Source organism: Balaenoptera musculus, chromosome 11 (assembly GCF_009873245.2).
Source record: "Balaenoptera musculus isolate JJ_BM4_2016_0621 chromosome 11, mBalMus1.pri.v3, whole genome shotgun sequence".
In the NCBI taxonomy this organism is placed as follows: Eukaryota; Metazoa; Chordata; class Mammalia; order Artiodactyla; family Balaenopteridae; genus Balaenoptera; species Balaenoptera musculus.
The window spans coordinates 61,025,798-61,053,212 of record NC_045795.1 but is presented as its reverse complement, the minus strand read 5'-3'; the positions used below and the strand labels follow the sequence as shown (position 1 = coordinate 61,053,212).

Below are 27,415 nucleotides of genomic sequence, written 5' to 3'. Positions count from 1 at the left end.
TAGACACAGATCAATGGAATAGAATATAGAGACCAGAAATAAATTTGCATACTTATGGTCAATTAATCTACAATAAAGGAGGCAAGAATATACAATGGGAAAAGGACAGTCTCTTCAATAAATGTGGTGGGAAAACTGGACAGCTACATGGAAAAGAATGAAATTAAAACATTTCCTCAAACCATATACAAAAAAAAACTCAAAACAGATTAAAGACCTAAATGTAAGACCGGAAACCATAAAACTCCTAGAAGAAAACATAGGCAGAACACTCTTTGACATAAATCATAGTGATATTTTTTTTATCTTTCTTCTAAGGCATAGGAAGCAAAAGCAAAAATAAACAAATGGACCTAATTAATCTTAAAAAGTTTTGCACAGCAAAGGAAATCACTGACAAAATGAAAAGACAACCTACTAGATGAGTGAAAATATTTGCAAATGATATGACTGATAAGGGGTTAATATCCAAAATATATAAACTGCTCACACAGCTCTATCAAAAAAACAAACAACCTGATTAAAAAATGGCAGAAGACCTGAATAGACATTTTTCAAAGAAGACATACAGATGGCTAACAGGCACATGGAAAGATGCAGAACATTGCTAACTGTTAGAGAAATGCAAATCAAAACCACAATGAGATACTACCTCAAACCTGTCAGAATGGCTATGATCAAAAAGTCTACAAATATCAAATGTTGGCAGGAAGATGGAGAAAAAGGAAGACTCGTACACTGTTGGTGGGAATGTAAATTAGTGCAGCCACTGTGGGAAACAATATGGGGTTCCTCAAAAAATTAAAAATAGAATTACCATATGATCCAGCAATTCCACTGCTGGGTATATAGCTGAAGAAAATGAAAACACTAATTCAAAAAGACACATGCACCCTAATGTGCATAGGAGCATTATTTACAATAGCCAAGATATGGATGCAACCTAAGTGTCCACCAACAGATGAATGGATAAAAAAGATGTGGTATAAAAAAGAATGAAATAATGTCATTTGCAGCAACATGGATGGACCTAGAGATTATCATACTAAGTGAAATAAGTCAGACAGAGAAAGACAAATATCGTATGACATCATTTATGTGGAATCTAAAAAAATGATACAAATGAACTTATTTACAAAACAGAAACAGACTCACAGACTTAGAAAACAAACTTATGACTACCAAAGGGGAAAAGGTGGCGGGGAGGGATAAGTTAGGAGGTTGGGATTAACATATACACACTACTGTACATAAAATAGATATTCAACAAGGACCTACTGTAGAGCACAGGGAACTATACTCAATACTCTTTAATAACCTATATGGGAAAAGAATCTGAAAAAGATTAGATGTATGAATATGTATAACTAAATCATTTTGCTTTACACCTGAAACTAACACAACATTGTGAATCAACTATACTCCTATATAAAAAATTAAAAAGATGTGGTGTATATATATACAATGGAATACTACTCAGCCATAAAAAAAGAATGAAATTTTGCCATTTGCAACAATGTGGATGGACCTGGAGGGTGTTACACTTAGCGAAATAAGTCAAACAGAGAAAGGCATATACTGAATGTTATCACTTATGCATGGAATCTAAAAAATGAAACGAATGAATATAACCAAACAGAAACAGAATTAAATATATAGAGAATAAACTAGTGGTTTCCAGTAGGGAAGGGGGGATGGGAAAAATAGAGGTAGGGGATTAAGAGATACAAACTACTATGTATAAAATAAATAGGCTACAAGGATATATTACACAGCACAGGAATATAGCCAATATTTTACAGTAACTTTAAATAGAGTACAATTTATGAAAATACTGAGTCACCATATTGTACACCTGAAACTAATATGATATTGAAATTCAACTATACTATAATTTTTTTAAATGCTTATACTGATATTTGATTTATCAGTTTTAGTCTTTGTTGACTAGCTTTCTGCTGTGGTAGATAAGGCTTTTCCAACATCCCACCCCACTTCACCACTACTTATATCACTCTTCGTGGAAAATATCATGGCCTGTGTCATTGGGTCTCCTGGGTCAGATACATTTTTTCTTGGCTCTTTGTGTTGCTCTTTCTAAGTTTTACTCCCTCATTTTTCTGGACCAAACCTCAAGTAGCTTTTTAGGAAGACTGGGTGATCTTTGCACATATTGGTATATCTTTACTCTGCCTTCACAGTGGAGTTACAGTTTGACCAGAAATAGAATTTGGGGTTGAAAATAGTTTTTCTTCAGAAACATAAAATCACTGCTCAGCTATTATCCCTATGTTGTTGTTGAGGATTCTGATACTGTTCCTTTGTGGGTAACCTTTTCCTCTTTGGTTTTCAGATCTTTTTCCCCAAAGGTTCTGAAATGCCATGATAATGCACCTGACATGGTCCTTTTTCATTCATTGTGTTGGCTACTTTATGGGCCACTGAGGGATTTGCATCTTTAATCCCAGGGAAATTCTCTGTATTATCTTTGCTAATTTCCTCCCTTTTGCTTTTTCTGTGCTCTATTTCTGGAATTCCTACTTAGTCAAAAGCTGAAACTTCTGGATTGATATTTATTCTCATATTTTCTGTCTCTTTTGTTGCTTTATCTTTTAATTCTATATTGATTTTTTCTATTCTCCCCTTTGTACTTCTCACCACTATCCTACACGTGCATTTGCACACACATATACATGCCACACCCCTCTTCAATCCACAAGTCTTGTTCTTTCTGTCTCCTAAATGTCTTTGGGATTCATCCATCCATTTCTCTTCATCTCCACTGAACAGCTTCGTGACTCTCATCTGTATTAACACAGCCTCCTAAGTGGCTGCCTCATCTACTCTATCCACCCATTCTCCATGTAGCAGACATAAGTGAGTTTTAAAAGTATCTAATCTGATCAGGTCTTGTTTCCTTTGTGATTGAGGTCAAAATCCTCAGCAGTGATGGGCTACCAGGTCCTGCATGGTTGGCTCCAGTCTCCTGCCCCTCTGCCTAACAAGCTGCTGGGCTTCTTACTATCCCCGCATGTCCTCATGTCCTGAGGCTTTCATCCTTGCTATTTGTACCGTCAGGAATCATTTGTTCTATCTCCTCATCCACCAGAACTTCCCACTCATGCTTCAGATCCATGTTGTAGTCACCACTCAGTCAGTCCTCAGAGGAGGCAGTGAGTAAAGGCTGAAAACCAGGCCTGGGCCCTGAACGGAGGCCTGTCTGGGAAGGTGACCTCAGATCTGCCATCTCCTTGGAAACTACCACGTTATGATCAGTGTCGAAGGTCATGTACTAGGAGTTCGCTTACTGTAAAACTCCTGAGCTTTGAGACTATACCTAGACTGAGAGAGTTGTGACTGGCACACAGTTGGAAACCAAGGCTTCTGCATCTGTATGTTTAGATGGCCCACCCCACCTTGGATTTTGCTTATAGTAACCATACCTGCCCTGCATGGGTGATGGATCAAAGAAGCACTGTTGTGACAGCTGTTGGGCTCCTCATTGAATGAAAACACTGTGGGTGCAGTATGTCCTGCCGAGGATCATTCTAGAGAGCTCAATAAACCTTGTGTTAAAACCTAGTAAGTCTGTGAGTTTGACCTAATCAGAACCTGTGACCACCACGAGAAGACTTCCTTAATTTTACAGGCAGGGTTACATCTCTGTTATCTCTCTAAGTATCTACAGGTCTCTCTTATAACATTCATCACACTTTCAAGGATTTACTGTACATCTCTCTTGCCTGAAAGATGTCAATTTCAAGAGGGCAGCACTCCTTTGTTTGTACTTGGATTCCTAGGGCCTAACACAGAGCTTGGCACACTGTTGGCCCTTGATACCTATTTGTTATTGAGAGATGAATGTAGTCTATTTCATCAAAGTGCCTAGCATATTATCTTAATTTGAAATACACTCAATAAACCTTCACTGAATGAATCTCTCACCACAGAGAGTACTAATATCCTGGAAGAAGGAACAGTATCCCCAAAGGGTCAGAGGGCTACTAGCTGTTGAAGTGAATGTGTATGAACACACATACAACAGTGTGTGCAACTAGAGGCAGTGGGGGTCACAGATCAACAAACAGAAGACATGTGCTGAGATGTCTTCCATCAGGGCCATGTCATTGAACAGGAAATAGGTCTAGACGGGGCTTTCAGTCACAACATCCTTTCTTACCTTTGATAGTCTTGAATATCCGCTCCATAATGTCAAAATATCCCTATGTTTTCAGTAGGTTTCTCATCAGATACAAATTCAATATAATTTGGGAGAGAGAACTGCTCTAAACACTTGGAAATAATTTTTAATTTAGTAATGCACATCTAAACTTGCTTAAAGGGACTTCCCTGGTGGCGCAATGGATAAGACTCTGCGCTCCCAGTGCAGGGGTCTCGGGTTCATTCTCTGGTCGGGGAACCAGATCCCACATGCATGACACAACTAAGATTTCGCATGCCACAACTAAGGAGCCCACGTGCTGCAACTAACGAGCTGGAGAGCCGCAACTAAGGAGCCCGCCTGCTGCAACTAAGGCCCAGCACAACCAAACAAATAAATAAATATTTTAAAAAACCAAAATAAAATAAAATAAACTTGCTTAGACACATGAAATAGTAGTGTTAGAGAACTACCACCACTGCTTCTACAAGTCATTAGATAAAGACTGTCTGCCACATCACTTCAAAAAGATAGAATGAAGAGTATAAACATCTTACCCGCTCTCCATCCATGTGCCACATACTCTGAATTCAGTGGAATCTTTCTTTTCAAAGCAATAGTCTGAGAAGGAAATAATTATAAATTCAGGTTTGAAAAAACAACATTGAAAGGAAAATGAATAGCAAATATGCCAGATTATGCTTGAAACAGATGGTTCAGAATCCTCCAAAATGATCAAAGTGATCTCAATGAAATGATCCAGAGAGGAACTAGAGCCTAAGCCCTCAGGAAGATGCAAGAGAAAAAGAGGGAAAAGGAGAAGGAAGGAGAAATAAGAGGAGGAAGCAGTAACACCACCATCACTTTGCCTCTCAGTACATAGAACTGAACCAGAGACCACCCCTAGGAGAAGCTGGACACAGGGTCAGCCCATGAGAAGCTCATAAACCAAGACAGTCATGGAGAAAGTGTGGCCACATAAAATTCAGGACACATGAAATTGATATAGGGTTGACCTCAGAGTGGAGAGGGTGCAACATAAAAGGAGCAATATCATTGAAGAAAATACTTGGGTTGGGGGAGGCATTGTGGGAAGTTGCTGGTCTCCTTTGGCCAAAGCCAGGCACTCTGAAGACTTCTGCAAAACATGACAAGGAAGTGGGCAGAGATGGAAGATGACACCACTCCTATAGATGTGGCTTCAGGATTTTCCTTCTTCATGGAAACCCAAAGAATGAGGCAGTTCTCTAAGAAATGCACCTGCCCACTTGAGAACCCTAGAGGGACAAGTCATCCCTTGATCCTAAGACACTCTGTAATGCAGATCAGTAGACAGTATGAGTGGGGATAAATAAAAGTTAACCATGCACAAATCAAGGAGTGAAAGGTGGGGTGTTTACCTTTATAGTCAGAGTCACAGTCTTTCCTCACACATTTCTGGTTCAGATTTCCCATGAAGAGCTGCTGACCGACCAGGGTGAAGATGCTGAGGCAAAAGAGAGTCAGGATCATCACATCGACAAGCCTCTTCACAGAGCGCAGCAAGGCCCCAACAATGACCTTCAGACCTGAGGAAGAGGACAGATGTGGGGAGAAGCCCCCCACTCACACACACACACCAGACACAGGCAAGGAACAGAGAGGGAGCAACAAGGCCTCGAAAGTTGTCTGATTGCAGGCTGGTATCTGAAACTGGCCTGACCTAGGATTCTGAGGCCATAACTCTGTGCCTTAGAAGCTATGGGTCATCAGAGTGGTCCACTGGTCTAGGACTCGGCCTCTTTATCCTACTCTACAGATGCCACAGGGTTGCTCTGAAGGGCAAGTGAGAAGACTTCGAGCAGAAACATGCCACAGAGACACAAGACATAACTTGATGACAGTTGTGCAGGCACCTCCATGGCTGGGGGTCACAGGCAGCATTAAGGCCAAAGTGAGGCCTCCTGAGAGAAGGAGCAGAGCTGTATTTAACATTTGGACGAGGTGCCATGAGATACAGCTAAACTGGGGGGTCAGGGAGCTGGAAGAAGGAGCTTTGTCTGGACCCAAATAATAAGGATGTCTTAGGAAAAGAAACTCAGATTACTACTTATAATAAGGGTTTTTAAAAATTCATTCAAGAAATATATTTACCAAGCACCTACTATGTCCATGGTACACTGTCAGGCTGCCAAAGTTACAAAATAAAAAGGACATAGTCCTGTAGTCTGTCGGCAAATGTTTAAAATCAGCTCTTTGCGGGGAGGGGAGGAGACAGAGAAAGTCTTCATTTGCAGCATTTACAGATGTCCTTGTTTGCTGAATTCTGGAGTGTAGATCCCTCTTCTCCCTCCATACACCCCTCTCCCACAGCTGCTTTCAAGCTACCAACATGACGTTCCTGGATGCAGAGTTGGAAAAGGATGTGCACAGTCTGCTGGGGAGTCAGAACAAGTCAGTCCCAGCACAACACTGAGTCACAGGCTCTGCTCTCAACACAGCTGGAGAGATAAACCAGCAGATGGCATCTGTAATGTGTGGGATGACACTAAGTGACAAAGTTTCAGTTGATCAGCATAAACCATGAATGGTAGACTTGAGAACACAAAGCAGCATCTGATGGGAGGCCAAGCCCACAGCAGATGACCTTCCACCAAGGGTGATGCCACATGAGGAGGAGACTTCAGGCCAAGCTGGGACATCCGCTGGATTCACCAGTGCACTCATGTTCATGCCAAGATCATGCTTCCCCTGCATGGTCGGGGCCACCAAACACGAAAATACTCTAACCTCATCTACGCCTGATTTTTCATCTGTAACAAGAGGCTCGAGTCTTCTCCAAAGCAAGATGATTTGGATGAAAGATAGCTGTGATTCCTGAATTATTTTTACATAGTCCCATAAAAGATTGTATCTCATACTCTTCCTTCCAAAAAGCATCCAGGGATCTCATGTGTTTCATGAGTCAAAATGGAGAGTATGTTCACCTGCTTAGAGACGAGGAAGGGAACATGAAAGCTGCTAAGTGTCTCCCTGAATGTATATTTTACCCACGCGAAATACGAGGGACTCAGCTCAGGCAGAAAGCCCCCAAATCCACCTGGGAAACGAAGGTCCACCTTGCAAAAGAGGAAGAGAAAGAGTGACATGTTCTACATAAAGTGTCCTCTGACTGCCAGTTGCTTTATCACTATGCAGTTGTTCTTCTGGAGTTTCCAAAAATAACCCACTGCCTCTGTATGAAAAAGATCCAAATTGCCTGGAGTTTTGATAGAAGAGACTAGAAGAAGAAGGGAAGAAGAAGGGGGGAAGGAAGGAGTCCAGAGGGAGAATATTTTTTAATAAAGTTTTTTTGTAAAGGAAAGAGAGGAAAGGGGAAGGAGAAGAGAAGACTGTGCCATAATAAACTCATTTTTGATAAACTGGAATTCATATTTACAACCCCGTCCTTGGCTTCATCCTGATCCACAGAGCTCCTTCCTTGCCTGGCTTCCAAGAGACCACTTTTGCTCTCTTTCCTCCTTTACTGGTGGCTCTTGCTCATCTCCTTTGCTGGTTTCTCCTCTCTCCCCTCCCCTTTAAGGTCTCAGTGCCTGGGACTCAGTCCTTTGTCCTCTTCTACTTTCCATCTATGCTCATTTTCTTGGTAATCTCATCAGATTCCATGGCTCTAAATAACATCTATAGGCTCATAATCTCCAAAATGATATCTGCAGCCCTGGAACTCCAGCCTCATATATCTAATTGCCTACTTGGTACTTTGATTTGGATGTCTCACAGCCATCTCAAACAGAACACATGCAAAGCTGATTCCCAATCTGACCCCCAAGGCCTGCTTCCCTCACAGCCTTCCTTTTCTCATTCAGTGATGATTCCATCTTTCCAGTCACTCAGACAAAAAACCTTGACTCATCCTTTACTCTTCTTTTGCTCATATCATGTATACAATCAACCTGTCAGGAAGTCCTCTTGTTTCTACCTTCAAATTTATACAGAATCTGACCACCATTCACCAACTCCTCTTCCACCGCCTGATGTGAGAGCACCACCACCTCTTGCTTGGATTATGGCAGTGGCCCCCTGTGTCAGTTTGGGCCCTCTGAGAAGCAGACACTTTGAGACCGGATTGCAAGAGATTTCTTGGGGAAATGCTTGCGAGGAGTAATCTGGAGGGAGGGAGTGGAGGGACAGAGAGAGCCTCAGACTGTGGCACAGGGCTGACACCTGGGAAAGGAGAGCAGGAAGGAAGCAGGATAGACAGGAAGTGCCTCAGACTGCAGTGCTGCTGTGAGACAGTCTCACCCTGGTTGCTGAGGAGCCCCTGAGCCTAAGTCCCCCATAGAGGAGTCCCAAACCCTTCAGGGGTGGGCCTGCACTAGCGGCCCCCACATGCAGGGAAAGCGTGATCTTGGCATGAACATGAATGCAGTGGTGAATCCAGAGAGGGGCCAGCTGGGACCATTAGTCAACTGCACTCCCTGCAGCAGGAGATCTGAGCAGCACATTTCCATGGTGACCAACATGCCTCCTATCTGGTCTTCCTGCTTCTACCTTTGCTCCCGCACATTCTGTTCCCCACACAACAGCCAGAGTAATCCTTTTAAAGCCTGGGTCAGGTCATGACTCCTCTGCTCAAAGCCCCTGCATGGCTCCCATTTCTCTCAGAGCAAAGCCCAAGTCTTCCCGGTACTTAGGTGCCTCCCCTTCACCTCTATGGTCCCTCCTCCACCACCTGGCCCCTCATTCTGTCTGCTCCAGCCCCACCCACGTCTTTTATAGTCCTCGGTCTGTGGACTGGCTGCTTCCTATGCTCAGAATACTCTTTCCCATATATCTGCTTGTGAAACTCCCTCACCACCTTCAAATCTGCTCACATCTCACCTTCTCAATGACACCTATCCTGACCACCCCACTAAAAATTGCAACCTGCTTCCCTGACCCCCCGTGACTTCCAAGAGCCACCACATCGCCTACTTTTCCATTTTATTTCTCCATGGCATATGTCACTTTCCAGCACACTATATAGTTTACTTATTTATTATAGTTACTGCTTAAGTCTGTCTCCCAATCCCCCACCTAGAATGTAAACTCCATGAGGGCAGGGACCTTTGTCTGTTTGCTCATTGGTACATCCCAAACAGCTAGCACAGTGGATATTAGGTGCTCAATATATATTTGTTGAATGATCAAATAAATGAATAAAGCAGAGTTTGTTAGTTTGTGGTTTACATGACATAGAGAAATTTTAACTATTCTCTTCTGCTAAGAGCCAGTGTTGAAAGTTAGAGTGACTTACCTGAAATTACTGAAATTGCTTTCAAAGCTCTGAACACTCGGAAGGTACGCAGGGATGACAGACTGATGCTGCTGCCCTTGATATATGGTGAATATGATACAAACCTACAAGATAAAGCACAAGGAAAGTCCAGGCTTGTTCAGGCATGCGTCTGCCCTGCACATCTCCACAAAGGTCACAAGTAAGCACAGCCTGAGGTGTGTGTCCACCAGAATGAAATCTGCAACCTCCCCTTCCAATCCCACCTTCATGTCAGGACCTGGCAATACCACTCTCTATTGCTATGGACCCTATGGACCACAGATTGCACAGGAGGCTGCTCTCAGCTAATCTTTACACTTGGACATAGATGAGGATTCCTTGAAATAGTCACTGCAGTTGTGGCTACATCCATGGATAACAGAAATCAACTTAAACATTTATTGACTTGCTACCAAGTTCCAGGCCCCAGTACACTTCCCTAAGGTCTCACCATGTGGCCAAGCCCAGAAGGAACCTAGGCGGTCTGGTTCCAGAGCCCACATACTACACCATCTCTCAATAACCAGGAGCACCTGACCATTTACCTTCAAATGTAAAACTCTGAAATTAATAGTAACTACCTCAAAGGGCTTTCGTGAATATTAGATAGAAAAATATATGCAAAGTGCTTAAGACAATGGCTGGCACAAATTAAATAAGGTTGGGTTTATTATTATTGTGCTGGCAATAGGCCATTGCTCCTCTTGCTTTTTATTTTGCTGACTCATGAATTTGGAATCTCATCATTCGATGCCAAATTGATGTCCTCTCCTTCAGGAAGAACTTCAGCTCTCACCTCATGCCATATACAATAACTAACTCAAACTTAATGGACCACAAACTTAATTAAACATAAGAGCCAAAACAATAACACTTCTAGGAGAAAACATGAGAGAAACTCTTTGTGACCTTTCAGTAGACAAAGATGTTCTAGACCCCTTTATTCCTCCTCCATGCTTTAACAGCTGGAATCATGCACAGCTCCTATGCTAGCACTCACTGTAGCAGGTTATAATGGTCATTAAATGCCTCACTTCCCCTCTGACCTGCGAGCTCCAACAGGGTGAGAACCATGCATGATATATTTTTTTTCATTATCACAAGCCCTATATCTGGCACAGAGACTGGCCCCATAACAGGTCAGTGTTTGGTGAATAAATGGCTGAAAAAGTAAGACCATGAGTGTTGGCCTAGAAATGGATTTGTGGGGAATTCCCTGGAGGTCCAATGGTTAGCACTTGGTGCTTTCATGGCCATGAGCCTGGGTTCAATCCCTGGTTGGGGAACTAAGATCCCACAAGCCTCGAGGTGCGGCCAGAAATGGATTTTTGTGTGTGAAGGCCTCTGGTCAGTTGGCTACATGGTGCAGTTCAGTGTCAACCAACACTGCACTCAGAGTTCTAGGCTTTACTTGGCTGCACTCAGCCAGTCATGTGGATCTACACAGGGCCCTGCCGGAAGCCAAGGGGCTTCTTTCCCACCCCTAGTCTCTTTGGTAAAAATCTCAACATTCTTACGCTGTTGCAAAGACAATGGAGTCCAGCCAGTTCCACGGATCTCGAAGGAAAGAAAACTCATCCAGAATAAAACCTCTTGCCAATATTTTAACTAATGCTTCAAATATATAAATCCCAGTGAAGACATACCTACAAAGCAAATCATTCAGAACAAGAAGAAATATGATAAGCTATGTGAAAAACAGAGAGTCCATCTGTCTGATCTGACCTTCATGAGGTCTGACTCCATTTTAATGTGACATTTGACATTCTTGTCTTAGCAAATCAAAGTTCAGAAAGGTAAGGTCCTCAAGCAAGTTCTGGTATTTGGGATTTGTGAGAAAGAGGCCCATGGATAAAGTTGTAAAGCTGCTTTTAAACACCTAGCTTCACAGCCATATTCTTGAGAGAAGCTTCAGCCAACATGGACAGTCTTTTCAACAAATGGTGTTGGGAAAGCACAGTATCCACATGCAAAAGAATGAAGCTGGACCCTTACCTTATACCATGTACAAAAATTAATTCAAAATGGATTAGAGCTAAATGTAAGACCTGAAACTAGGGACTTCCCTGGTGGTGCAGTGGTTAAGAATCAGCCTGCCAATGCAGGGGACACCAGTTCGAGCCCTGGTCCGGGAAGATCCCACATACCACAGAGCAACTAAGCCCATGCGCCACAACCAATGAGCCTGCACTCGAGCCAGCGAGCCACAACTACTGACCCCACATGCCACAACTACTGAAGCCCACGTGCCTAGAGCCCCTGCTCAACAACAAGAGAAGCCACTGCAATGAGAGGCCGTGCATCGCAACGAAGAGTAGCCCCCGTTTGCTGCAACTAGAGAAAGCCCGCGTGCAGCAACGAAGACCCAACGCAGCCATAAATAAATAAATAAATTAATTAATTAATTAAAATGTTGTGAATATTAAAAAAAGACCTGAAACTATAAGACTCCTAGAAGAAAATATCTGCAAATCATATATCTGATGAGGTTAATATTTGGAATATATGAAGAACTCCTACAAACTCAACAATAAAAAATTAAATAATCCACTTAAAAATGGCCAAATGACTTGAATAGACATTTTTCCAAAGATTACATACAAATTGCCAACAAGCATATGAAAAGACATATGAAAAGATGTTCAATATCACTAATCATCAGAGAAATGCAAATCAAAACCACAATGAGCTATCACCTCGTATTCATTAGGCTGGCTACTTTTTAAGAAAAGCAGAAAATAACAAGTGTTGGTGAGGATGTGGCAAGATTAAAACCCTTGTGCACTAGTGGTGGGATTGTAAAATGGTGCAACCACCATGGAAAAAAATATGGAGATTCTTCAAAAGATTAAAAATAGAATTACCATATGATCCAGCAATCCCACTTCTGGGTACATATACAAAAGAACTGAAAGCAGAGTCTTGAAGAGATATTTGCACAGCCATGTTCATAGCAGCACTATTCACAATAGCCAAGATGTAGAAGCAACCCAAATGTCTATTGACAGATGAATAGATTAATAAAATGTGGTATATACATGCAATGGAATATTACTGAGCCTAGGAAAGGAAAGAAATCCTGTCACATGTGACAACATGGATAAACCTTGAGGTCATATACTAAGGGAAATAAACTAGTTTAAAAAGACAAATATGGTATGATTCCACTTACAGGAAGCACCTAGAGTAATCAAATACACAGAGACATAAAGTATAATGGTGGTTTCCAGGGGAGTGGAGGGGAGGGCAGAATGGGGAGTTATTGTTTAATGAGTACAGAGTTTCAGTTTTGCAAGATTAAAAGAGTTGTGGAGATGGAGAGTGGTAATGGTTGCACGTCTGTGCGAATGTACTTAATACCACTGATCTGTACACCTAAAAGTGATTAAGATGGCAAATGTGATGTAATGTGTATTTTATCACAATTTTTTAAAAAACTATTTCCATTTTATTCCTTTAGTCCTTCATCATGTTCTGTCTTCTAATTTATTTCCCTTCTTCCCCTTCCTCCTCCTCCAAAAGACAATACTCTAACTCTCTTGTTATAATCCCAATAAAAATATGCTTGGTTGGCGCGCGCACGCACACGCACGCACGCATACACACACACACACACACGCTGGTCCCACATCTGGGACAGAAACAATCATTTCGAACAATCTGCTGGTTCAGAGTAAAAGAAGTGGACCTTTTCTGGTAGAATGTCCAACCATTGTTAGCCCTCAAAGCTAAAGAACTAAGGTCTTGGGAACTCGAAGAATCCCAAAGCAGCTAAGTCCAAGAGCAGAAATGGTCATGAGGCTGCCTTGGGCAAGAGCTACTTCTGCTTCAGCTTTTTTCTAAACTGCTCACCTTTTAGGTGACAAATAAACACAGAAGATTAATTAATGTCTGCCCTGAAATGCCATCTTTTAAACTCAGGTATAATTTATAAAATTATAGGTATTTTGAAAAAAGGCTGTAATTACAGATGTGTGGGGTTCTGCAAGTCTTCATCTAGATCTCAAGCAAATGAGACAGCCACCTCTGACTGTTATTTCTGCCTAGCCATTTAGCCTTCCACCTCCCACCCTGCCATTCTCTCTTTTCCAGCAGAAGCCTGCCAGTGGTGGGACATGTGGACCAAAATGACATCTGCTGTGGAGTACAGCCATGCCCACCAGCTGGAAGCAGGGCTTGAGATCTCCACGATAGGGAGACCTCAACCCACCACGCAAATCAGGCCCTCTGGGGTGTGTCACTATCAGTTCAACCATAGTTAGGGTGTCCAGTCAGGGCCATGGTTGTCTAGCTAGTAAACCCATTTCTAAGACTCTATTCTAAGAAAATAATGATTTTTTAAAGTAGCTTTATACCAAAAGATGCTTGTTGCAATGCTATTTATAGTAGTAAAATACGAGAGTAGTTAAGTAAATTATGGTATAGTCACCTGATGAAATATTGTATAGGCATCAAAATGGGCTCCTGTTAAGCCTACATAAGGACAAAGAAGACCACTTAAAACTACACATAAAATTTGTATGTGTGCTGTTTATTACAAATGTAAGTTTAAAAGACCTTTAAAGACAATTGTAAGTGTACATATACAAAAATGAAACTGACTCTGCCAGCATTTGTGTTGGGGATCTGGGATTATGGGTGACTTTTTCTTCTCTCCATAGCTAAAATCTGAGGTAATCATAATTCTTTTAGGTTTATTTGCTTAAAAAAATAGGACAAATGCGTGCAGGACAAACACTTACTCAGCACTCTCAGTATCTATGTTAATGCTGTCCTTCCCACGAGTCATGGCCATGAACACGCAGTTGATGATGACGGTGCAGATGATGAACATGCTGAACAATGTGACCAGGGCCGTTAAGGCAGCTACACTGCAGGATGGCATGTGTCATTAGTTATTGTAGTTGAGGCTGCAGGGGTCCCTGCAGGGCCCCTTTTCTGCAGGAGCATCTGTCCTCTAACTGTGAGCGTTGGCTGAGAACAACCCACAGCTGTCCCCTCCCTTGAAGAACTGTCCTCAGGCTGAATGGCAGCCTCCTCACCTTAGAGGGCTACACTCCCTTTCCACATGTCTGACCGACAGATTTACAAAAACCCGGCCTCTGTCTTTCAGGCGGGGCAGCTCTGCGATAGATTCATGCTCTGAAGAGCCCCGTGGCTCCGGCTGATGCCTGATGTGGGCTCAGCTGAGACCCTGTCCTTGCTTGGCTCCTCCTTTTGCTCCATGCTGTTTCCCTTTTTCCTTTTCCAGAGAGCACTCCCCCACTAAATCACTTAAATAAGAATCCCATCTCAGGTTCTGCTTCTAGGGAACCCAACTTAAATAGATATTCCTTCCCGTTTTCCTGAGTACTTCCGTCTACCAACCCACGTCTTTTTCACACCCCCCTTCCCCCCATCTAAAACTGCCTGGTGTCTCCTCACCCCCTGAAAATCTGGCCTTTTAACACTAGAAAGTGTTTCTAAAAAAGCTTTAAACACTGTAGTTCTAGCACAACTCACTTATCAGCTAAACACAGTGCACAGGTTGCCAGTTTACCCTTTATTTGGGTCTCAACTTAGATGTTCCTTTCTTCAGGAGGCCATTCTTGATGCCTCCAAAGCACAGCAGAGCCTCTCCACACTCCCACTTCCAGACTGCCCATCTCACTAAGAAATTGCCTGCCTTTTGACCTGTCTCCTCTGAGGCCACAGGATCCCAGACAGGTGCCAGTCCCAGCACAGCCCTGCCATACAGCAGGGCCACTCACCCAGTATTTGTTAAAATAATGAGCTATTTCCACTCAACAAACATGTGAACCCCTAGGGCTTGTGCACACTTCACATGACCTGGACTTGGTAAAAGAAGCAACAAAAGGATATGAATGGACTGAAATTCTAATGGCTAAACTTCTGATTGAATTGAAAGGCCCAAAAATGAACAAGGCACGTTTGGCACTGAAGCGGTAGATTGTTCTCTTTTTGTTCAACACCATAAATGTCTGCAAAAAAAAACAAACACAATAGAATTACATGCAGTGACCAAACAATATTTATCATGAGTTCATTCAGAGAAAATTCGGTGGAACCACAGGTTGAGGCATGGCTTGTCTTATTATGGTGACTGTAGCTTCTGACTGGAGACCTGTCTTCTGAAGCCAGAGGTACTTTCTGACCAGCCTACACTGTCACTCTGGAAGCCAAGAGATCTCCCCATGTGGCTTGGGTCTCACTCAGAGTCCCAAGACTCTGATCTATTGAAAGTCAGCCCTCACTCCCAAAATAACTGTTGAGCTGTGGACTGTTCACCCAGTGAAATACTCTGGAAGCCCCAGAAATGAAGCGCATGGGCCCTTGCAAATAAAGAAAACAGGGGTGAAGAGTAATAACTGGGTCAAACAAAACCCTCTGTATTGTACTCCATGGTATATATTTATGGAGACAAGAACTAGAAGAGAACTTGAAGAGACAGAAATAGAATTGAGCATTCACACTCGGCAGATTATTTTAAATTATTTTGATTACTAATGAAAACTTTGTTGGCACAACATTGTAAATCCACTATACTTCAATAAAAGATAATATTAAATAAAAAAAAAACTTTGTAATGAATCTTAGAATAGTTAGGTACCTAGAGAGTTTATATTGTTATGCCTGAGCTGTCTTACATGAAATAGTCTGCCACTCACTTCTAACCTTGAGGATTTTCAATAAAAAATCATCACGGTTCCCAGACTTGCTCTCCCATTCCCCCCCACTCCCTGGACATAGGCAAATCTGCCTGAGGTTCTCGACTGGCAGGGGAGGCCCTACAGAAGGCAATGGAAATGTGTGTGGGTGTTTTTGGTTATCTGTCACAATCACTGGAGGCTCTATTGGCCTGTAGTGGGTACGTCCTGGGATGCCAAATCCAGGACAGACACACCAAATGGTGCACTGTTCAGTTGGGCCCCACTGAAAAACACCAAACCTGCACCCGTTTCCTCCTTGCATGTCTTCCTGGGCTCTGGGCCTGAACCTGTACCTGGACAACAACCAATGACTCACAGGCTTCTAACATCAACCCTCAGACCTCCCCCTTTCCATTTAACTGTCATCTGGCTGTCCCTTTATGTGTCCTGAAGGCTGTTATAAAAGCCTTCATAGAACTAGTGTCATTCCTGTCTCCTGTGTCATTGCTCCTTTCAGATTTGCAGAAAAGTACTACTTGACATGTAATCCAGCATATTCTCAAACAGGAAAGACAGGTCTTGTCATCCAGGCCCAGAAACAGTGGGGTAGCTGCCGCCTTGGTTGAGATACCAGAATTTCAGCCACTGCCAAACATCAACTTCCTTCACTGAGTTGCTGGAACTTACTTGTCTGCTGGCCATCTGGCTGCAGGGAAAATGTGGACTAGGATATTTTCTGTTTCCTCCATAACAAAATGAAATGGGCCACAGGGTTCTTTAAAAGCTATGAGCCCAGGGGTTCCACTTTGGGGATTCTGTGCCCTTTCTTTGGACAGAAAGACGATTTTAGGGCAGAGAGCAAACCTCTTCCTAAGGTGGGTCACCCAGATTAATAGGTGGCATGATATGGCTCTACTTCTATGCCCTTTGATTTTTTTTTTGAATTTTATTTAATTTATTATTTTATATAGCAGGTTCTTATTAGTTATCCATTTTATGCCCTTTGATTTTGATATTTTATTAATGCCTCCTCTGACTGCTTTAAATATTTCAACTAATGGTGTATTTAACTACACTCGCCAGGGTTTTAATGATTTAAAGCTGTCTGCTTGCTGACACATCTCCACCCTTTTCCCTGTAGCTCTTCAAAAATGGAAGCTTTGAAAGAGAGGAAGTGACCTGCGACTACAGAAAGAGCCCTTGGGTTTGAGTCCCAGCTCCACCACTAACTGGCTGTTTGACCTGGTGTAAGCCACTTCCCCATCAAGGTTTTGTCTCCTTATCTGTAAGGTGAAGTGCTAATGACACCACACATAGCTCACGTGACTGCTGAGAGCACTGACGTGTTAGGTCATGGGTGTGCAGAGCTCTGAACAAGTATCATGTCTCTTGATTTAAAGGGAGGACCCAGGCTGAGAAGAGATGGTCCGAGAACATCCACCCCAGCTGGATCAGAGCCTGTCCTCCCAGGACTGTCCGCAAAACACCAAGCTGCTGCCTACCTCCTGGATCTCCTACCCAGCCTAGAGGCAGAAGGAGGCCTCCAGGAGTTATCTCACCTCCAACTACTCTGCCTCCAAGAAGCCCCTGGAATTCTGGGGCATTAGGAGAAGGAGAAATATTGGAGTGTTTTTGCTCCTTCACCTCTTTTCCCCTTTTTTGTCCTTCCCACTCATACCCAGCTTTCTTCCATCACACAGTCCCCATTCGGCCTGGTAACCCCAAGTCTGTCCAATTCAAGGACATACAAACCAGGCAATCTTTCTTTGGAGAGGTCAGTTTCTCATGGGTGCCAGAAAAGGATGCTCTCAGCATCCCATATTTTCCAGGACTTTCCCCAAACTCCCCAGCCTCCTTCCTCCCTGTCTTCAGTCTGGCAAAGTGGGTTTTCCATTCTCTGCTGGATCACACAGTGAGATGATGATGGCCAGGTCTTCTGAGTCTTTCCTGAAAGGGGATGGTCTGTAGAGGACTTTCCTCACTGCCCCAGGCTTTCAAACAGCCATCAGAAGAGCCTGAGCTCACGTTTCCTCATCTAGGAACCCCTTTGAGGAACTTTTACTAGAATTTCTCTACATCTAGGTAGATAAAACAGCAAGCCTATCACATATTGGCATGGAGTTTACATGTAATCTGCATGTGCCTACTTGATTACAATATTCTTAAACTTCATTTATTGAGCTCCTCTTATGTGCCAAGTATTGGTCTAGGGCTTTGACCTTCATAAATCTCATTTAATAGCCTAAAAAGCCTATTGCCTAAGAGTTTTTCAAGGTAAACTCTAGTTGCTGAAACGGACATTCACGGACAGTGATATTAATTCTTCATATCAGTATAATGCCTTACAGTTTATAATGTTTTACAGTTTATAAAGGCTCCATAGCATGCCTATGTTGTAATGTAGGGAGAGCAGGCATTATTCCCATTTTACTGATTAGAAAAGTGAGAATTAGTGAAGTGATTTACCCAAAGTTATAAATCCAATTACTTGAAATGGCCTATACCCAACTTTTCTGACTGCTAGTCCAGTCCTCTTTCCTGACACCATTTTATGTTTTCTCTGCTCTCCTTTTACCCTTCTGCTGCTCCTCGTCTTCATTCATCTTCTTTTCCAAGACATGCATTATTACAGAGAGAAAATTAGTACTGAAAGCCATTCTCAGGACTGTGAAAGCAATGACAGGGGGTGACAGCAAAGAAGTGGGGTCTGGCCTCTTTATACCCCAAGATCAATATTTGGCGATCCATGCAATGCCAATTACACCTGGTGGTTAGAACATGGTTAGAACACCCCAGCCTCCCCACAGAGGGTACCTTATGATTTCTGTAGAATGGGTCCAAGTCTTCCAGGGGCTTCCCTATCAGCTCATGGGGAATGTCACCATAGAGCATGGGCAACTTTCTGGACACCTTTAGGTCAAGCTGAGGTCGAGGCTGGGGTTCTGCTGCTGTCTGGTCTTTGGACTTTTTTTTCTCCTTTTGGATGGCGATCCGCTTCTTGATTGCAGCCAAAGAGTCAGGAGTGAAGGGGCGGAAATTCCTCGCATCTGGGAAGATCACCGGGTAGCACCTGTCATCCATCTTCACCCTCGGGGCAGAGACAAGCAGCAGATCCTCAGAGAGCTCTGGGAGGTAGAAAATTACACTGTCTTCCCTGAGATTCCACTCTCCAAGGACCATATCATGGGGTCTACAAGAGTTGAGACTGAGGTGAGGGGGTTTGGGAACTCATTAGCTGTGAAGAAGGTCAGAAGAGGTGACCACTATTGTGGATATAAAAAGAATTTTGGGCATAGGCGAGACCAAAGCAGGTCATCATTCCTGGAGGACCTGGAAATAGGTGGGAAGCTGAGTTCAAGATCAATAAGCAGAAGAAGCTCAGTCTCTAAAAATGAGACCCAAGCATCAAGGAAGACAGTAAGACTGAACCAGCTGAACTACTGAAATGGGACCTGCAGATGGTAGACAAGTGGCCACAGTGTGAACAGGAGAGGAAGGAATAGGGAATCAAATGGGCCATAGTTGGGGGTTGTAAAATCAAAACTATGAGTGCATGAGTCTTTCTTCACCTTTGGTTGGCAAAGTTCTTGAAATGTGACGGGATGGAAACAAAAGAGTCATAAACACAGGCATGAACATTTACACTAACATCTATGATCCTTTGCCAGCTCTCTAACTTCTGAGACCCAGACCTGGCAGAAGTGAGACCCCAAGAAAGCAAAAAGGATTTGCCAAAGCTAATAGGTCACTCTATCATGGGATAATAGCTCTCCCAGCCCCTATCCCTGACAGCCCTTTCTACAAGGACTTTCTCTACAGCCTCAGGCTTAAAACTAGACTCTGAGAAAAAGCAGTAGTGGTTAAGTTGAATGCATTTATTCCCCATGCCAGGCATCTTCTTCCTTTCTAATTTACTGAATGCCAATCTAGGATTGACTCCCACACCACTCCAAGGAATTACAATGGGGAACTCAACATAGGACTGGTTTATTCATTCAACAACCATGTGCTCAGAGCCTGTTCCGGGCACAGTGCTAGGCACTAATGGTGAAAAAACCTCAGTCTCTCCTCCAGGCCCTACAGTTACACTGCCTGCTGTAGTGGAGAAGACAGATAAAAGACATGAAACTACAGTAGAGTAAGACAAATGCTACTATAGGAAAGAAATAGAGGGTGCTATGTCTGTTCATAGGATAAGCATCTAAGCAGTTTTGCAGAATCAGGGATGGCTTACCGAAGCTTTAATGTCTCAGCTGAGACCTGAAGGAGATGTAAGTCTCAGAGAAGAAAAAAAGGGACATTAGAGTGTTGCAGGGGGAGGAAAGAGCATGTACGAGGACACTTGGTTGAAAAAGAACATGGTGTCCATCAACAGGTTTTGTTTGCCCAGAATGGAGATTGTGTGGAGTGGAATGGTCAGTCAGCACTGGAGAGCATGTGGGGGCCTGTAATCCTTAGTAAAGATCATGGACTTCACTCTGAGGGTAGCGGAGTGTTACTAAAGGGTGGGTTATTACTATTATTATTATTTCAGAGGAGTAACACTATCATTTTTTAAATATCCCTCTGACTGGTGAGAATGGATAGCCTTGGGATAGGGGAATGAAGGAGTTGGGAAGGCCAGAATAGGAGAAATGAGCTTGGAAACTGTTGCAACAGGTCATAACCACTGAGGATGACCTAATGGAGTGGATGGATTTGAGAGTCACTTAAAAAATAGCCTTGACAAGTGATTCATGGGAAGAGAGGGATTTAAGGGCAAGGAAGGAGTCAAGGCTCCTGGCTTCGGCAAGTGAGTCAACAGTGCCAGTCGCTCAGATAGAGAGCACTAGGGAAGGAGAAAGCTTTGGGGGAACAGATTCAGATTAAAACACATGGAGGTGAAGCCACTGATGGGACCTGCAAGTGGAGAGAACCGGGAAGCACTGGAATACAGAGAAATCACAGCTTACACGTGTTAGCCTCTGAAAAAAAGCACATAAGAAAAAAACAAAAACAAAAAACACAGTCAAAACTTCCTTTGCAAATCCCTTAGGGAGGTACCATGTTGAAGAGGCATCCCAACTCACTGGTCAACAAATTCAATAGAACCTCTTTTTCCAGTGAAGAAAGTAGTTGGATTCTGTTTAAAGGCCATGATAAGGGCAACATATGTGTCTTTAAACACACTAAGGGTAATGCAGTACTCACAAAGTGTGAGCCATATGTCAACAGAAACCAAATATGGGACCGTAGATTCAGTGCATTCTGTCCTGCATTCATTCAGGGTCAAGCTCTTTATGGACGCTCCTGGATAATGGAATTGGCCGTACTATTTAAATTACTCTCTCTCCTCTCCCCTCCGTTCCTCTTCCCTTCTATTTCTTCCCTCACCTCTCTCTCATAAACATATGTAACTGAATTTGTATAAATGAAGTGAGCATATAATGAGACTCTGCTGAATTTGGCTCTAGAGCTCATAAAAGACATTTAAGACAAGCATGAAGTCTTTTGCAGTAAACAGCATATGAATGCTAGTTGATCCTACAAAATGGATGAGCCAGGAAAGACCCTGGATGGCAAAAACTGGACCTTATGCTAAGTTGCAGCAAGAAATCCAGTGGAGGGCTGCTGCCGTAATAATGAGACTATTAAAGAAGAAACTGGACATTCTGGCCCTGCTGTTCTGAACCTGGGTTATTTTGACTGGGTCCTTGAGGAAAAGAGACTTAATAAAAATAAATAACACAAAATAAAACTGACAACCCCTGAAACTGCACACGTCAAAATTTGTTATAGATGGGGACTTCCCTGGTGGTCCAGTGGTTAAGAATCTGCCTTCCAATGCAGGGGACACGGGTTTGATCCCTGGTCGGGGAACTAAGCCGCGGGGCACCTAAGCCTGCACACTGCAAATACTGAGCCCGTGAGCTCTGGAGCCCGAGTGCCACAACTAGAGAGAAGCCCATGTGGCCGCAACGAAGAGCCCGCATGCTGCAAAGAAAGATCCCGCATGCTACAACTAAGACCCGACACAGCCAAAAAAATTAAAATAAAATAAAAACTGGTTTATTAATAGGTAAAAAAGAAAGGTAATTAGAAATTCCATGGAAACAAAACGTTCTTCAGAAAGTCACATTTTACATATGAAGCCAACTAAATGATCTGAGCAGCCGACAGAATATAAGAACAGGAAAAAAAGAGAGTACACTTGACCTTGACACTTAGAACGTTCTCCTTCATTCAGCAGAAGGTCAGTGACATCAGAGTCCATCCCCTTCTTTAGGGGTCCAAATATAGTACTTGGTTTTAGAGACTAGTAGCTACAAAATCTTTATATCATAAAGGTTATATATTAGTTTTTGATTTTTAACAATCTGATACATAAAGCAAAATTAATTATAATTACGGAAAAGACTTCAAATGTTATCAATGTTATAAAATTTTGTTGCAAGCTGGAGTTGGAGAGAAAAGGTGAGGGGAAGCTCAGAGGCACCAATTTCCTCATCCTAAACACGTGGAGAATTAAGACGTTCTATGGAAGGTCAACGGATCAAGCAATACAAGTATATCCCTTAAAATTACACAAGTAATCAAGTGCAAAACCAGATTAGAAATATAAGGAACAAAAACTGGAAGAAATCATGAGAAAGGCAGAAGGATTACTGTCAATAAGCTAAATCCCTCATCGCACATAGGGGCAATTCAATAATTTTTACTTAAACTTGATAAATCAAGAAATAGGAGAATAAGAGAATTATTTAGAGTTAAGTGAGACAATGACCAGAAGACTGAAAAACTGAAATGGTTAACAGTGCGATTGGATATACAGGTGAAGGTGGAGACATTTTATTTTTCATGTTATAGCCTTCCCAACATTTTTTCTTCCTGAGATATTTGAATTATATGCATGTATGTTACTCCCATAGGATTGTGAAAGGATTGTAAAAATCCTTCAAGGGCTCCAAACATCCTCTAATTCAAAATAGAGAGTCAAAATAGAGAATCAAAATAGAGAGTCAATATCAGGTATGAAGACAGGCTCTAAATCTCCTTGAGTCAGAAAGGAAGCAAGCTTAATCTCAATTTGCAGTCCTAAACCAGGAGGCCAGCAACATGTGAATTATGACTTGACACAGGGCAATCATGAGAGACAGGGAGGCCTGTGAGGAGGCTCTGCCAGACCTCCATCAGGTGATGGGCTAGACTAGCAAGGAAGGTGGGAAGCCATCTGTCAGGGCCTCTGAGGACCAGCCTGTGGTCAGCAGGCTCACGGGCCCACTCCCACTAAATAGAAAGTAAACAAACTCTCATCTAGGAAAGAGAGCCAAAGCCTCACTTCCTTAAGCAGAGGCCCTAAATTCTTTGGGAATTCACTCTCTGTTAAGATTAGGTAGCTCTGGACCTTAACTCAAATCTATAGCTTTATAGAGGTATTTAGATCTGAACTCCAATCATTAATTCACTCATGTGCTGGGTGCTAGAAATGCAAAGTGATATAAAACACCATCCCAGCCTCAAGGGTCTTACAATGGTGTGGGGAATCAGGTAAGTTAAGGACAAAGGATGAAACCACACACTGAGTGCGGCTACACTAGAGGAAGCACCGGGTGCTGTGGGAGCCCAGAGGAGGGCATGGTTACAAAGACTGGAAGTCATGGAGCTGAAAGGAAAGAGGGAAGAGTATGCACATGTGAAAGCACTGAGGGTGGCAAAGGGCTTTTGTTTCTTATTTATGACTTTACCTATAATTACAAAAGCTACATAACCTTACTGTGCTGGCCATCTTCAGTTTGCCCTACAGGTCTCTCCCCATCCTTCCCCACCCTGCTCAGTGCCCATGAAGCTGATCCACATGGACCCCTCACTGGGGTCCCTTGAACTCTGGCTTCTGGTTGAGTTTGGCCAATGGGAGGCACCAGCAAGAGACCCAGAAAATAGGGGAGAATGAGGTTGGAGACTTCTTTCCCAACTCTCTCCCTGATGGCAGCACACACCACAGCTCCTATCAGATGGCCCATCCACACAGCTTCTCCTCCAGTTCTACAGCACCTCCCCCTGCCCCCTCAGATGCAGGGTGTAATGGCTCCCCACTCTCAGCACACCTGAGAACGGCACTGTCACTTGTTTCTGTTACTGTAACTCTGCCTGAACTTTTGTAAAATGTCCCTTCAATAAAACATCCTCAAAATGCCCAGTTTGAATGTGCCATCTGTTTCCTGCCAGGGCTTGGGCTGATAGAATCATCCATTAAATAAAATTTAGAAAACAAGACAAGGAAATGATCACTCACCAAAGCCACCTAACACATGCAAATTTTAACATTTTGGTGTATTTCTTTTCCGCAGTCTTTCTGTGAATATATTTACATAGCTGTCATTATGATGGGTATGCAATTTTACCCTATGAACTTTTCAATTAACATGATATCACAAACATTTTCACAATGATAGATGGCATTTAAGGATGTCTACCTTGTTCCAGGCAAAATTATTATCTCATTTTATCCTCAGAGCAACCTCATGAGATAAATATTATCCTTGGGGGATTTCTAAAAGGAAATATTCATCTGCAATTAAGGTGAATTCTTCTCCTAAGAGGCAGAGATTTTAACCTTACATCTTCCTTTGACTAGTGTTTCTCTCTAATTTTCTCTCCAGGTAAGGAGTCAAACTGGACAACCTGACCCTCACACTTTACCTTAACCAGTAAGGGGAAGTCACAAAAGGATTGCAGCTGCACAACCAGAACCTTTTGGCGTGGATCTGGTCCACACAACCTAAAATGCCAAAGGTCCACACTGAGGTTAATAAGAGTTCTGAGCCATAGGCTAAGCACTGTCAAACACTTTAAATGGATTATCTCTCATAATTTCCCAAGAGAGCTACAGGGTAGATATTATTATATCGTCCACATTTTACAGAAGAAAACATTAGGGCTTAGAGAAATGGAGACACTTGCCTATGATCCCGTAAGTGCTGGAGAATCTCAGTCCCAAACAGTCACCACCATGCAATTCCACCTACGTGCCTAGTTCTTCATACTCAAACTAAGACACCCCTTCCTGAGAGAAGGGAGTCAGGAGGAGAAAGCCACACAGCTTCCAGCTGGGCTGCACTGGGTCGACGGCACCCTCACTGTGTGTGACATTCTTCCCTGGACATCAGCCTCACCACCACCGCCCCATTCACGTCACTCCCACAGGCATTCCACTGGCCCCACCATGACACCCTCCCACTCATCCAAGCCAGACAACCCAATGGTGGATATATCCTACAGGATGCCCCTTCATCCATTTTGGGTGGTGGTCTGCATAACAAGTTCCTAACTTTGGTGATTCATAAGCTATGTACGTTAATGTGGATTACAAGAATATATATACATACTCTTCCTCCTTCATAAATCCCGTAAGAAAATCAGAAAGAAAGCGAACTTGAACAGACTTTAACACAATTTGATCTCAGTCCAAAGCCAATCCCAAGATTAAGTTGCTAGCTCTTCAGCAAAAAACAAAAACAAAACAAAAAAACAAACAAACAAAACCCCTCATGTACATCAATTTCTGATTAAGTTAATTGGCCACAGGGAATTCAGAAAATATTTGGAGGATTTGCACCATAGCCTCAGATGGAGACAAGACTTGAGCACATCATTTCTAGAAAAGTCCAATTCCTGACACAAAGTCCAGGGTTGCAAGCACCTACCAGGCCAGCCAGCCAGCCATCTCCTGTCCCCATGCCCTCATGCCCTCTCAGAGCATTTGAAAGGAGGAGAACCACCTGATGGACCCCATCACCTGAGCCATGTATCCTTTACCTGGTCTCTGCCTCTGATTTGAGCAGGAAAAGGTTACAAAAGGTCTGTACTCTGTCCTGATGAAAAAAACAGAGCAAGTTCCATAGTGGCAGGTCCAGCCCTGAAAGGACAGAAGAACAGGGCTGCCCCCAGCCCAGAGGACTTACCTGCCTCCTGGTAAGGTGGCTCCAGGCAGCAGCCCCTGTGGTACCTCTTGAAGCTTTCCGCAGAGCAAGTCTCTCGCAGAGTCCAAGCTTCTGCTCCTGGCAATTGAAGCCCTTCTGGGAGGGGCAGCTCCAAAGCTGGGTGGAGAGCATAGAGGAAGGGAAATGGGAAGAGAGCCAAAGTGATTTTAAAGAATCGTGTAGGAAACCCTGTAACCGGAGAGTGACTGAGATGGTACTTACATTTATACTTTGGAAGCATCTGCCTTTAATCAGTGCTTAATCTAACTCTGAAGAAAGCATCATTAATAAAGAAACAGGTTGTCTTTTTCTTTGGCCTCATCCAAGTGGGTGAGAAAATACAGACAAGTCTATCTGAAAAGCCATGCTGTTTCTGCATTCAGCTTAGCCTGCAGGCCAACTAACTTGGGGGCTCTAAGGTCTCATCCCCCAGGACCTACCAAGGTCCACAACGTGAAACTGTTCACAAGACACCCATTCAGCTCCTCCTTCTTTCTCTTCTCTTGTGCCATCAACACTGGGGTTCAGACCTATGAAAATACATGCTTGCTTATATGTTTGTCATAAGGGACACCAAGAAGACCCCTTGGCCACCAAAGCAACCCCACAATGGACCTGTCACCAAACCCAAACTCTCCCATGTAGGCTTCTGTTTTGTTAATTCTTGGGGAAAAATGAAATCTTGCTGGGCAGTGTCATACCATAAGCTATTTTCAGCCATTGTCACCTTACAGAGGCCGGCTGACAGCCAACTGAGGTAAAGGATACAAGATGTGTGTTTATAAGGAAGCATGAAGTAGGAAGTAGGTGTTGAAAGGAGTGCTGGATTGGAATCACAGGCAGATTTGGGTCCTGCCAGAAGGGGCATTGAATACTGGTCGAAAGAACTGGGCTCTACCACTCTAAGCTGTGTGATATTGGATGGATCACTCCATTTCTCTGAGCCCTAATTTTCTCCCTGTAAAATGGGATAATCTTCCAAATCTCCTTAGTCTTAGGAAGCAAATGTGATAATAGCTGTGAAAACACTTTGCAAACACTAGATTAAGTATCTTAATTTAAGAGAGAAAAGGCCTGGTTGCTTTTCTACCTCTACTGACTCAACACCTAGACCCCATGGAGAGGATGAAATCACAGACATGGGATGGGATTAGTACCAGGCCTGGCACAGTGTATATGATCCAACGTTTTAAGGCAGTGATCAGAAATTCTAAACCCTTGTCTGATTTTAGGGTGACTCTCAGAATAAGAGAAGATCAAAGAATAAGAGAAGTGCTTAGAGTTAATTAGCATTTTTTACGTGGATAAAAACGTGTACATTTGAAGAGGTAAAGGAGGCCTCAAAATC

General features: G+C 43.0%; 1 protein-coding gene across 3 annotated transcripts in view; it reads right to left on the bottom strand.

Moving 5' to 3' along the window:
* SCN11A (sodium voltage-gated channel alpha subunit 11) overlaps positions 1–27,415 on the bottom strand; it is a 127,490-nt gene that overhangs the window by 51,445 nt on the left and 48,630 nt on the right. The window contains exons 4-11 of one of the 3 annotated variants that reach the window (XM_036870409.1): positions 26,050–26,184; positions 18,923–19,233; positions 15,321–15,439; positions 14,201–14,302; positions 10,976–11,104; positions 9,438–9,541; positions 5,563–5,730; positions 4,720–4,783 (exon numbers count right to left, since the gene is read on the bottom strand). In XM_036870409.1, coding sequence (XP_036726304.1) covers positions 4,720–4,783; positions 5,563–5,730; positions 9,438–9,541; positions 10,976–11,104; positions 14,201–14,302; positions 15,321–15,439; positions 18,923–19,189 — 953 coding nt within the window. In that variant the 5' untranslated portion in view covers positions 19,190–19,233; positions 26,050–26,184. Of the gene's footprint in view, positions 1–4,719; positions 4,784–5,562; positions 5,731–9,437; positions 9,542–10,975; positions 11,105–14,200; positions 14,303–15,320; positions 15,440–18,922; positions 19,317–26,049; positions 26,185–27,415 lie in introns of those variants that run through there. The other 2 variants (XM_036870408.1, XM_036870411.1) reach the window with 2 other exon arrangements.